At 44.7% G+C, this 12,814-nt stretch overlaps 1 protein-coding gene across 1 annotated transcript in view; it reads right to left on the bottom strand.

Moving 5' to 3' along the window:
* Positions 1–2,566: 2,566 nt before the first annotated feature.
* Positions 2,567–12,814, bottom strand: part of LOC126260446 (spidroin-2-like) — a 179,597-nt gene continuing 169,349 nt past the window's right edge. The window contains exons 6-8 of the mRNA XM_049957775.1: positions 10,075–11,602; positions 2,843–2,911; positions 2,567–2,800 (exon numbers count right to left, since the gene is read on the bottom strand). Of these exons, the coding sequence (XP_049813732.1) occupies positions 2,567–2,800; positions 2,843–2,911; positions 10,075–11,602 (1,831 nt within the window). The remainder of the gene's footprint in view (positions 2,801–2,842; positions 2,912–10,074; positions 11,603–12,814) is intronic.

The raw sequence follows: 12,814 nt of genomic DNA, 5'->3' as shown, positions 1-12,814 counted from the left end.
AGATAGGAGTGTGGAATAGTCTGGTACATATGTTTAAGGTGACTGATGGAACATAGCAAATGTCGTTAACTTAACATTTAGATGTGTGCAATTTAGGCTTTCTTCATGTTCCTGAATCTAGTATGTAATTATCACATATGAACCACATGAGTAAATAAACAGAAATGGAAGTATTACTCTTCGCAATGATTTTAACATTGATTCCTTGGTCCTCAAGCTTCCAGAGTTCTGCAAAATACAGTCATCATTGCAAAAACCAGTATTTTTATTTTCTTAAACAGGTGCCATAGTGGCACGTATCCCCTTGCTGACCAAAACTTTTGCAGTAATATAATTCAATTAATCTCTGAAAAATTGTGTTTGTTAAGAAACTGGGGTGAATGTAGGAGAAGCACATCACATTTCATAAAAAAACTATTTATTTGTTTAGAATAGAAAATAAATTATACATGCTTCAAATAAATTAAGTTTAGGTCATATTTTTTTAGTTGGACTAACGAAATTATGTGGATATTTGTCACTTGTGCTGTCAAATATTTACAAATGTCGTAAGTCATGGATAACCACAGTGATTAAATAAAGCTAAGTAAAAGCTTCGTGGATCATCTTCTCAGTCTTTTAACACTTTTCAGCTCCCGCCAGAGGCTTCTGCTTCGTGAACTCCTGAGCTGACACACGACAGTCACTTTTGTATCAATACTGTGTGACTTCTCAGTGGTGGCTTCTCGGTTCACAGAATCTGGAGGTATCACAACAAAGCAATGTCGCAAGGATTTTGTTTTTATGGTGGCGCTTCCACATAGTGTAATAAACGTCAGGTTTCTATATTTTTGACAAGAAACAGCGGACGGCGGACTTACAAACGGAATTAATACAGTTTACTGAGAAATATCGCTACAGCTGTTATGAATTTAATGCTCAGTACCAGCTGCAAGTCTCGAAATAACCTGCTTATGTTGTAGGGGAAAAAAACACACGCTTATAAAATGCCAAATGTCGTACAGAGTGATTTCTGGCGAGCTGTGTTGCGAACGCATGATGAATACGATTTCAGTTAAATATGCTTTGAATACTCTATGATCCAGTTTGCCACAGTGAAAAGGTCTGTAGTGTATCTATTCCTATCATTCGCAGCACGTAATATAAATAATGGCACAATCACGGACATTTTCATTAGATATTCGTAAAATACTAGCTTAAAGATATATACCATCTTGATTTTCATACAGTGCGAATGGCAAGTACATTTGTAAACGACGATTATTGATGACTCAAGAGAAAGAAATACTGAGCAGATATAAGAAGGAGGCCAACTCTGGCGCGAAAACAAAATCTCTGAACGTAATTCAAAACATTTCTCTCTTAGGATTCTGTACTGAAGGATCTAATTCATATTCAGGCATAGATGCTGTCACTTTAAAGCAGAGAGTGTTAAGTAACTGACTCAATATTGCGGCATAAGTTAAGACTTCGAAGAGGCAAAAGTAATTAAATTATTTTCATACAGCGCAAGTTTCTCAAGTGATAAGACCCTAAATACGTCACAGTTGGTTCAGGATATCACTCGAGGTATACAAAGACGACAGCAGGCAAAGATGTGAATGTTTACTAACGCGTCATTACACGAAAGTGTCTTATCTACCACCATACAGCAGCACATACGAATTTTTTCTGATGAATTTACTTTCCTAATCGACATTGGATACGAAAAATAACAGTGTAGTGACACGGAACATTAATTTTTACCCTGAAAATTCTTTCGAAAATAGATAGGAACATGTGCTGAATGTAAGACTGTTATCTGCAGACAACAGCTTATTTACAGCTTCACTTCCTTAGAAATCCTTCCTGGCTGCTGGCAGAATTTCGTCTCATATAATGGCAAATTTTCATTATGGAGGGTTTCAGTGTACATACTGACACGTTTAACAGTCCTACTTTCCTAGTTTTACTGTCGCATGTCGTCAAGAAATTACAAAATGACATAATATGAATTTTTAATTTGGTTACAATATTATTGAGGATGACTGTTATTAAACAATTTTGTCGTTAAAGTATTACGTTGACTTCGAATGGCCAACCCTATATCATCAGGGTTTAAGCATAGTGATGCTGAAATGACGATTTCTGTGCCTGAGAGTGATGGCTTATGATCAAAACTAGTAGCAATAAAAAAGTTATTCATGGAAGCAGTTGCCGATATGTTCAACGTAACTGTATTTGCACATAGTTCCTTTCGAGAAGAAAGCTTGTGCTTGGTTCAGTATCGTGGTACGAAGAATATGCCGAATATTAATGTACATAAAAAACATTTTCCCTTTTTCTTCCTATCATTTGCCGAAAATCTCGTTTCGATGTCTTAAAACGACTGTAGATATCTTCAAACGACTCAGAGATGTTAGTTCGATTGACAACTTCCAACTATTCGAGATACATATCTGTTGTCTCCAGAGGTGATGGCTAGAGTGACAAAGCGTACCATACGATTTGGCGTCGTGGTTGGTCATCTGTTGGCACGCTTGTACACGACACTGTACTTCGCGCAGAGTTGGATGACCGACAGTTCCTAGAAGCCTCGGGGGCGAGGCATGGCGATGAGCCGACTGCGGCCAGCGTTGGCTCCCGGGGGCGGAGCACGCGCCCTGCGAGACCAGGCTGCCGCCCCCGCGGGAGGCGGCGTCAGGAAAGCTCGAGGCGCCTCCCCTCCAGCATCCGCGACGGCCTGCGCTGGCGCCGCCTCCACGTCCGCGGTGGGCTTGCTGTCGGGCCCGGCGCCGTTCCGCGCCACCAGAGGCAGCGCCTGCGGCAGCGACGGCGAAGGCACCGGGGGCAGCGCCACCGCCTCCAGTGGCACTGTGGACGCAGAGCCCACCAGCACCGGCTCCTCGTCCGCGAGCGAGTGGTCTTGCACCTGCAACACGCAGTTCACCGTCAGACTAATAAGCTACCTGACTGATTAGAAATGTTACGGACTACAGCAATAAGCTATGTGATCAAAAGTACATTGCAACACCCCCGTGTAATGCGGAACAGACTACTGCAGGTCACAAGAGGCGCACCCATCGGTATAAAAGGAGGTGGGGGGTTGGGTTGGGTTGTTTTGGGGAAGAGAGCAAACAGCGAGGTCATTGGTCTCATCGGATTAGGGAAGGATTGGGAAGGATGTCGGCCGTGCCCTTTCAAAGGAACCATCCTGGAATTTTCCTGGAGCGATTTGGGAAAATCACGGAAAACCTAAATCAGGATGGCCGGACGCGGGATTGAACCGTCGTCCTCCCGAATGCGAGTCCAGTGAGGTGGGGAGTATTCTGTTATTGGTAGAGAAGCAGAAACAGAAGAACGGGCGGGTCAGAAGAGTTCAGTGACCTCAGACGTGGACCAGTCACTGGAAGTCACCTAAGTAACAGATCCATCAAGGACATTTCAACTCTTCTAAAGCTGTCCAAGTGAACTGTAAGTGATGTGTATATCAAGTGGAAATGAGAAGGAACAACAGTGCTAAACCAAGCTCAGGCAGATATGCACTGACGGATCGGGTCCGTCGAACATTGCACAGGGTGGTTCTAAAAAATGCGTTAAATCAACTAAAAGAATCACTGGTAGGTTCTACAAGGCCAGCTGGCACAATGATGCTGCATAGGAAGTTAAAAAGAGCGCCATACAATGGTTCAGCAGCTCCTCGTGGACCACACATTTCTTAAGCCTACACTGGGCGACGCTTCAGGTAACGCAAAGAGCGACGTCACTGGGCAGTGGGTGACTGAACACGACTGGTTTGAAACGATGAATTAAGCTATACCCTGTGATAATTCCATGGAAGGGTCTGGGTTTGGCGAATGCGTGGACAACGTTACCTGCCGTCATGGTTTATGCCAACGGTGACGAAAGGAAGGGAGGTGTTACGGTATGGGTTTGTTTTTTTGTAGTGTGCTGAGGCTGAAAGCGAGGGCAAAACTACAGCCGTAATTTTTCCCAAGGGCATGCAGCTTTACTGTGTGGTTAAGTGATGATGGCATCCTCTTGGGTAAAATAGTCCTCCATTCGGATCTCCGGGCGGGGACTGCTCAAGAGGACGTCGTTATCAGGAGAAAGAAAACTGACGTTCTACGGATCGGAGCGTGGAATGTCAGATCCCTTAATCCGGCAGGTAGGTTAAAAATTTAAAAAGGGAAATGGATAGGTTAAAGTTAGATATAGTGGGAATTAGTGAAGTTCGGTGGCAGGAGGAATAAGACTTTTGGTCAGGTGAATACAGGGTTATAAATACAAAACCAAATAGGGGTAACGCAGGAGTAGGTTTAATAATAAATAGAAAAAAAAAGGAATGCGGGTAAGCTACTACAAACAGTATAGTGAACGCGTTATTATGGCGAAGATAGACACGAAGCCCAAACCTACTACAATAGTACAAGTTTATATGCCAACTAGCTCTGCAGATGAAGAAATTGAAGAAATGTATGATGAGGTAAAAGGAATTATTGAGATAGTGAGGGGAGACGAAAATTTAATAGTCATGGGTGACTGGAATTCGATAGTAGGAAAAGGAAGAGAGGGAAACGTAGTAGGTGAATATGGATTGGGGGTGAGAAATGAAAGAGGAAGCCGTCTGGTAGAATTTCGCACAGAGCATAACTTAATCATAGCTAACACTTGGTTCAAGAATCATAAAAGAACCAGAGGTTGTACAGAGTTTCAGGCAGAGCATAAGGGAACAATTGATAGGAATGGGAGAAAGAAATACAGTAGAAGAAGAATGGGTAGCTCTGAGGGCTGAAGTAGTGGAGGCAGCAGAGGATCAAGTAGGTAAAAAGACGAGGGCTAGTAGAAATCCTTGGATAACAGAAGAAATATTGAATTTAATTGATGAAAGGAGAAAATATAAAAACGCAGTAAATGAAGCAGGCAAAAGGGAATACAAACGTCTCAAAAATGAGATCGACAGGAAGTGCAAAATGGCTAAGCAGGGATAGCTAGAGGACAAATGTAAGGATGTAGAGGCTTATCTCACTAGGGGTAAGATAGATACTGCCTACAGGAAAATTAAAGAGACCTTTGGAGAAAAGAGAGCCATTTGTATGAATATCAAGAGCTCAGATGGAAACCCAGTTCCAAGCAAAGAAGGGAAAGCAGAAAGGTGGAAGTATATAGAGGGTCTATACAAGGGCGATGTACTTGAGGACAATATTATGGAAATGGAAGAGGATGTAGATGAAGATGAAATGGAAGATACGATACTGCGGGAAGAGTTTGACAGAGCACTGAAAGACCTGAGTCGAACAAGACCCCGGGAGTAGAGAACATTCCATTGGAACTACTGACAGCCTTGGGAGAGCCAGTCCTGACAAAACTCTACCATCTGGTGAGCAAGATGTATGAGAGAGGCGAAATACCCTCAGACTTCAAGAAGAATATAATAATTTCAATCACAAAGACAGCAGGTGTTGACAGATGTGAAAATTACCGAACTATCATTTTAATAAGTCACAGCTGCAAAATACTAACGAGAATTCTTTACAGACGAATGGAAAAACAGGTAGAAGCCGACCTCGGCGAAGATCAGTCTGGATTCCGCAGAAATGTTGGAACACGTGAGGCAATACTGACCCTACGACTTATCTTAGAAAATAAATTAAGGAAAGGCAAACCTACATTTCTAGCATTTGTGGACTTACAGAAAGCTTTTGACAATGTTGACTGGAATACTCTCTTTCAAATTCTAAAGGTGGCATGGGTAATATACAGGGAGCGAAAAGCTATTTACAATTTGTACAGAAACCAGATAGCAGTTATAAGACTCGAGGGGCATGAAAGGGAAGCAGCGGTTGGGAAGGGAGTGAGACAGGGTTGTAGCCTCTCCCCGATGTTATTCAATCTGTATATTGAGCAAGCAGTAAAGGAAACAAAACAAAAATTTGGAGTAGGTATTAAAGTCCATGGAGAAGAAATAAAAACGTTGAGGTTCGCCGATGACATTGTAATTCTGTCAGAGACAGCAAAGGACTTGGAAGAGCAGTTGAACGGAATGGATAGTGTCTTGAAAGGAGGATATAAGATGAACATCAACAAAAACAAAACGAGGATAATCGAATGTAGTCGAATTAAGTTGACTAGAAGAAGGAACCGGTTGGTTGTACATGTTCTGAGGCATCAAGGGATCACAAATTTAGCATTGGAGGGCAGCGTGGAGGGTAAAAATCGTAGAGGGAGATCAAGAGATGAATACACTAAGCAGATTCAGAAGGATGTAGGTTGCAGTAAGTACTGGGAGATGAAGAAGCTTGCACAGGATAGAGTAGCATGGAGAGCTGCATCAAACCAGTCTCAGGACTGAAGACAACAACAACAACAACGTGCTGAGACACCAGACAAGAAGAGTTCGCGACAGCTGGTACCAGGAGTACCGTGGACGTCCGTCCGTAGCGGGTTTTAAGTGCTGCACAGACCGACCAGGCAGCTGTTGGCATGGTTGATGTTGCTGCTGACTTTGCTTGTAATATATTAATGTGGATTTAATTGCTGCGCAGCTCTAACAAAATTTGAGTTGACTAGCAAGGCTGCAGGTTGACTTTGGCGGTCTTCAGGGCATTTGTGAATTGAGCTGTTGCCGATATTTACAATTTCTGTTAAGGTAGCAGGCATGGACCGTGCGCCTGGTCCCGCCGAAGCTTCAAAGTCCACCCTCGGGCATGGGTGTCTGTGTTTGTCCTTAGGATACTTTAGGTTGAGTAGTGTGTAAGCTTAGGGACGTACGACCTTAGCAGTTAAGTCCCATAAGATTTCACGCACGTTCGAACATTTGTTAAGGTAGAAGTATCAGGCGCTGGACTTCAGAGAGATAATACTCCGCCGATTTCGAAATTGTCCGCTATATGCAGATCGAAATCCGATTAAGTCGGAAGACGTGGATGATAGTAGTTGTAGAACGCTGTGAAACAATTATGTCCTTCAGTCCTGCAGATCTGTATATAGTGTGTGTCCTAGTGGTTTGTCGGTTGTGACCGTTCATTTGGTTGATGAAATACGTGGTTGGTAAGGCATTGCAATTAGAATAATTCCCCAGCCCCCACTCAAGAACTGCTCGTGAGATCCAGCTCGGGTTACAAAGGTAAATTTCAGTTAATGGTTGAACACACGATTAGCCACAGGATTTTCTAACTCCCAGACATGGCTATTGCGACGGTCAAATATTCCTTCCCTTGTGAAGCGGGCCGCGTCAGTAAACAAAATACACGTTTGGAAGTCAAGGATTTTTACGGTCTGGTGCAGATCCCACTGGAGAATTCCACGTAGTAGAAAGAGTCGTCAGATGGTAGGTCTTGAAGTTTTGATATTTGAACGGATGAATGCGCCTCTCGTGCAGGCCGTTCCACTCAGTGGCTTTGGAGGTTTTTTGTTCCTTCGATAAGGATCGTTTGCTAGTGCTGAGGCTTTCCTCGATTCGCTGCAATACGGCTTCCTCAAACTGAACAGTTGGCATACTGCGAGGTCTACCAGTTTCCCGTTGTTGTGTCTAAGAGATCTTATTTCGCGAAGATTGCCGTCAAGTCTTTGAGTATGACGTGACTTGGTAACCCTCTCCCTGGAAATAGCTCTGCATACCGGCGCCTTGCTGCTCGACTACTGCATTGTGCCTCCCCATAAACGAGATGCATAACAGCTGACTCGGTTCGGATGTAATCAGCCATCAAGAATCTGTAAACATCAATAGAAACTTTCTCGTAAACACAATATAACGTAAGCGATTATAATTTAATTATTTATCCAGGAATGTGGAGACGGTTCACAATAATGAAAACTTATCCTCCCTAGAAGTAAGATGTAACTGTGTTCCAAATCAGATTGCACTGTCAGACAACTGTGAGCGTGGACCTAAGGGAAGCCCAGCGGAAAACGGTGCACCTGCGGCATTTATGTCACATAGGAGAAATGTTTCTTTCTGTCTCCTCTAATAACTCTAAAAATTTGTTTACGTTGTTTTTGTATCGTGTATACTAGGCTGACTCAGGGTTCAGCATGTTACTTGTCAATGAAGCAGACCTACATACTGCTTTGTGTGTGTTAAAACTTGTGCTCCAGAAGAACATGTTAAATTTTTAAGGAAAGTCCTTGCCGCCCTCTGATGGTGTAGCTGGTGGTGACTCTAACCTGCTCAGTATTGACTGTGAAAACTACGCATACGTTACGGCGCAGTAATAATGAATGCAATATCTGACAACAGCCTCGAAAAACTATTGCGACACCCATACCCGAAAGGTATAAAGATATATTTTAGACCTGCTGGCTTCATCAGACACGATCTTTTCGAGGACGTCACTAATGACAGATGAATTAGCGACCACGGTGGTACACAGGAACGGTCATCGTAGATAATGTCATCAATGAAACTAGCAGACAATTTGTATTTGGTGGAACCGATTGCCACTATCAACTTACTTAAAGAACGAAATTAGAACAATTAGTACAGATCTGGCAAGCGCTCGAAGATTGTGATTAAATAAAAGACGACAAAGACACGACTTGATCTATTGCTAATACGCGGAGAATGGTCTGCTTGACTCTCACGACGAAAGCCTGCAAGGAAACGTACAGAGGAAACACAAAAGGAACTCGTGCATCTGTAAAAGTAACCAAGCCTGCCGCTTTCAATAATTTTCACAGCCATATCCTGGCGAAAGATATACAGAGTAGAACAGTCCATAGGTGTTGAATGACCATTCCAAAACAAAAACAGCTGGATAAATCAAGATACCATCACACAGAGTATCTTCGTTGATAATAACATCAAAACTGGTGATCACAAAGCAGACGAAGTTACGGAATTCTGCTACTTTGGAAGCAAAATAACCCCTGACGGACGAAGCAAGGAGGATATAAAAGGTAGATTAGCACAGGCAAAGATGGCATTCCTGGTCAAGGTCTTAATTCGAGAAAGAAGTTTCTGAAAATAATCTTTAGATTGTATGGTAGTGAATCATAGACAGTGAGGAAACCGGAAGAGAAGATAATCTGTTTGAGATTTGGTGCTACAGTAGAATGTTGAAAGTTAGGTAATGAAAGAAGAAGTACTCGGCACAACTAGCGAAGAAAGGAACGTATGGAAAACACTGACAAGAAGAAGGGACAAGATGATACGACATGTGTTAATACGTCAGGGAATAACCTCCATGGTAATAGAGGTTGGAATACATCCAGCCATTAATTGAGACTATGGGATAAGGTTGCTGAATAAAAGAAATTCCTGGTGGGTTGCAGCAAGCCACTCAGGTTGATAAGGGTGTCCTTCCTAAGGGTCATCTGGCGCATTTCCTCTGGTGTTTCCGCAGATATTTGCATTTTCGTTTTCGCACCATGTGCTGGTGTCATACCAAACAAATATTTCTCATAACATATTTCATGCGACGCCCACCGTCCACAGAATGCATCAGTTTCAAACAAAATTCTTTTCAAATCGAAATTGTAAATGCCTATTCGATAGAGCGCCGCCTGATTAGTCTAGTGCGATATTCGTTTTACCGATATGTTTTAACGGAAGCAGTAAAACATAATAAGTGGGTACTCCAGCAGCGACCGAGCAGCACGGTTCTGCATGACGGTAGCCGTCAGGGCTGGCCAGGGTGGTGCTGCCGCTGCTGTAGTGCTCGTTATCACTCGCGTTTTACTGTTCTTGTTAACACTTACCGTAAAACGAATATCGCACTTGACTAATTTGGGACCGCTGTGTCGAACTGGCAAGTAAAATTCCACTTCAAAACTCATTTTGTTTGTAACGGGAAACATACCAATGCTTATAATCGACGCTGGGCGTCGCATGAAAGATGTAATGAGCAGCGTTTGCTTGGGCTGACTCCACCTACACGTTGCAAAAACAAAACTGCATATATCTGCCGAAACACCAGAGAAAATACCCTTGACCACACTCAGGAGAGACACACCCAGTATACGCAAATAAAATAAAAAAGATAAAAATGAAAAACTGGAAGCTGTTATGTGTTAGGGGGTTCACTTCTTGACACCCTTCTGTTGGACGCCAGATCCGTTTGGTGAACACAACACAAACTGGGTGGGTGCGCTCACCTGGTAGTGGCTGGAGGCCGTGCAGGAGAGCGGCCCTAGCTGGTGGTGCGCCGAGACGTCGTGTGACGTCACGATGTGTCCGTCTCCGAGGCCCAGTCCACCTGCAGCGTAACCGCCGCCCCCGAAGCCGCCAGTGGTGAGGGCGCTGCCCGCGAGGCCGCCAGCCGGCAGGCCGCCGCCCCCGTGCCCTCCGCCCCCGAGCAGGGCGGCAGCGGCTGAGTCCTGCACCAGCACCACGTTGTCTGCCAGTCCGCCGCCGCTGCCGTACATGTCTGCGTTTCCGTAGCCGTTGCCTCCCGCACCACCTGCGATACTGTGTCCAGTGGCCGAGACAGCAGAAATACCTGCACTCCCGAAAGCATCCGCCACAGCTCCTCCTGCGCCATAGCCCCCACCACCAGACGCGCCAAAACTAAACCCTATTCCGTTACCGCCAGCAACTCCTCCACTGCCGTATGTGTCCGCCACAGTGCCTCCTCCACTGTATCCTCCAGCTGCTCCAGACGTGATGCCGAACCCGCTGTCAATGCTGTGACCACCACCACCAACACCAACACCGACACTACCACCTCCTCCATTTCCGTACATATCAGACGAGCCTCCAGACGCTCCTCCCACATCCTGCGGGAGCACCTGGTAACTGGAAGGATCGATGTTGCCCTCACCCCCTACGCCACCTTTCAGCACTATATCCACCAACCCTGCAACAGCGGGATCTACTGCGTTCAAATCACTGTACCCGCCGCTACTACCACCGACATTGTTGTGACCGTCAACGGAACCAGAGTCGATCGACAATCCGAGCTGGCCACCGTAAGCGGCGTCTCCTCCACCCAAGTCTTTCAAAATCTGACCATCGTAGTTGCCTTGCAATCCCACACTGTTGAACTCTTCATTCAGAGCCGTATCTTTGAGTCCTCCGTCACTGTATCCACCACCCCCTCCACCACTGAAGTACGAGTCTTGCTGAAAACCGCCGCCGCCGTTGCCTAAACCGTCTTTAATTAGTGAGAGATCGCCCAAAGTGTTCCCGAAATCTAACTGACCACTCCCAAAACCGTCTTTGAACCCGTAGCCAGTATACGAGTCTTTGATGTGTGTGTCCTTGAAATGTAGTCCGCCCCCAAAGCCATCTTTGAAACCGACGCCGTTGAACTTGTGGCCACCAGCGAACCCGTCCTTGAATCCAGGTCCTCCGAATCCGTAGCCCCCGCCACCGCCGCCTCCACCACCGCCACCGCCTTCGCCTTTAAAGTGCAAGTCCTTGAACACGACGTGGCCGTGCGGCTCCTTGTGATAACCGTCCTTGAAGTGGCCGCCCCCTTCCTTGTAGTGGCCACCTTTGTAAGAGTCCTTGATGACGTTGCCATAGCTGTCCCTTAGCACGTGGCCGGCACCAGCGACATCGTTGAAGGAGGCGGACAGCGGTAGCGGGGGTGGTCTCTTGTGCGGTGGCGGATGATGGTGATGGATGTGCTCGCCCAGAGGAGGCCTTCTCAGCGGGATGAAGGGCGGTCGCCTCAGCCTGCTGGGGAAGTTACATAAATTAAAATTTTAGTTTTGTAGGAGTACCACTGGCCAATTTCAACGGTGAGTCATTTTCAAGTACATATGTTAAGCTTCCAGCTTAGAATGTGATATGAAACTGGAATCTTGAGATATGTGTTTGAGAATGACACATGGTTGACACTGGCCAATTGCACGGATAATACGAATACAGCTTGCTTGGACCATGTTTTCAATCTCATAATATACCAGATGATGAAAAAGTCAGTATTAATTTGAAAACTGAATAAATCACGGAATAATGTAGATAGAGAGGTATAAATTGACACACATGCTTGCATGCTTGGGGTTTTATTAGAACCAAAAACATACAAAAGTTAAACATGTCCGACAGATGGCGCTTCATATGATCAGAATAGCAATAATTAGCATAACAAAGTAAGACAAAGCAAAGATGATGTTCTTTACAGGATATGCTCAAAATGTCCACCATCATTCCTCAACAATAGCTGTAGTCGAGGAATAATGTTGTGAACAGCACTGTAAAGCATGTCTGGAGTTATGGCGAGGTGTTGGCGTCGGATGCCGTCTTTCAGCATCCCTAGAGATGTCGGTCGATCACGATACACTTGCGACTTCAGGTAACCCCAAAGCCAATAATCGCATGGACTGAGGTCTGGGGTGGGGACCTGGGAGGCCATGCATGACGAAAGTGGCGGCTGAGCACACGATCACCACCAAACGATGCGTGCAAGAGAACTTTCACGCCTCTAACAATATGGGGTGGAGCGCCATCCTGCATAAGCATCGTACGTTCCAGCAGGTGTTTATCAGCCAGGCTGGGGATGATGCGATTCTGTAACATATCGGCGTACCTCTCACCCATCACAGTAGCAGTTACTGACGTTTTGCTATCCAGCACCATCTGTCGGACATTTTGTGAACTTCGATTTTTTTGTTTTTTTTTTTTTTTTTTTTTCTAATAAAACCCCATGTCATTCCAAGCATGTATGTCAATTTTTACCTCTCTATCTACATTATTCCGTATTTTATTAAGTTTTCAAATTTATACTGACTTTTTGATCACCCGGTAAATTACACTGCGTCCATATTAATAAGCACAAATACATTTAACTAATTTTTTGGAACAGCAACTCAGTCTCGCAGCCTGGCGGTAGTTCGTGTCAGTTAAGTTTTCTGACGCCTTTAATTGAATCTCGTATTTTTTAAGCCC

The sequence above is a fragment of the Schistocerca nitens genome, chromosome 5, assembly GCF_023898315.1.
Source record: "Schistocerca nitens isolate TAMUIC-IGC-003100 chromosome 5, iqSchNite1.1, whole genome shotgun sequence".
In the NCBI taxonomy this organism is placed as follows: domain Eukaryota; kingdom Metazoa; phylum Arthropoda; class Insecta; order Orthoptera; family Acrididae; genus Schistocerca; species Schistocerca nitens.
The sequence above is the reverse complement of the archived record's forward strand: the minus strand, read 5'-3'. Positions and strand labels throughout refer to the sequence as shown.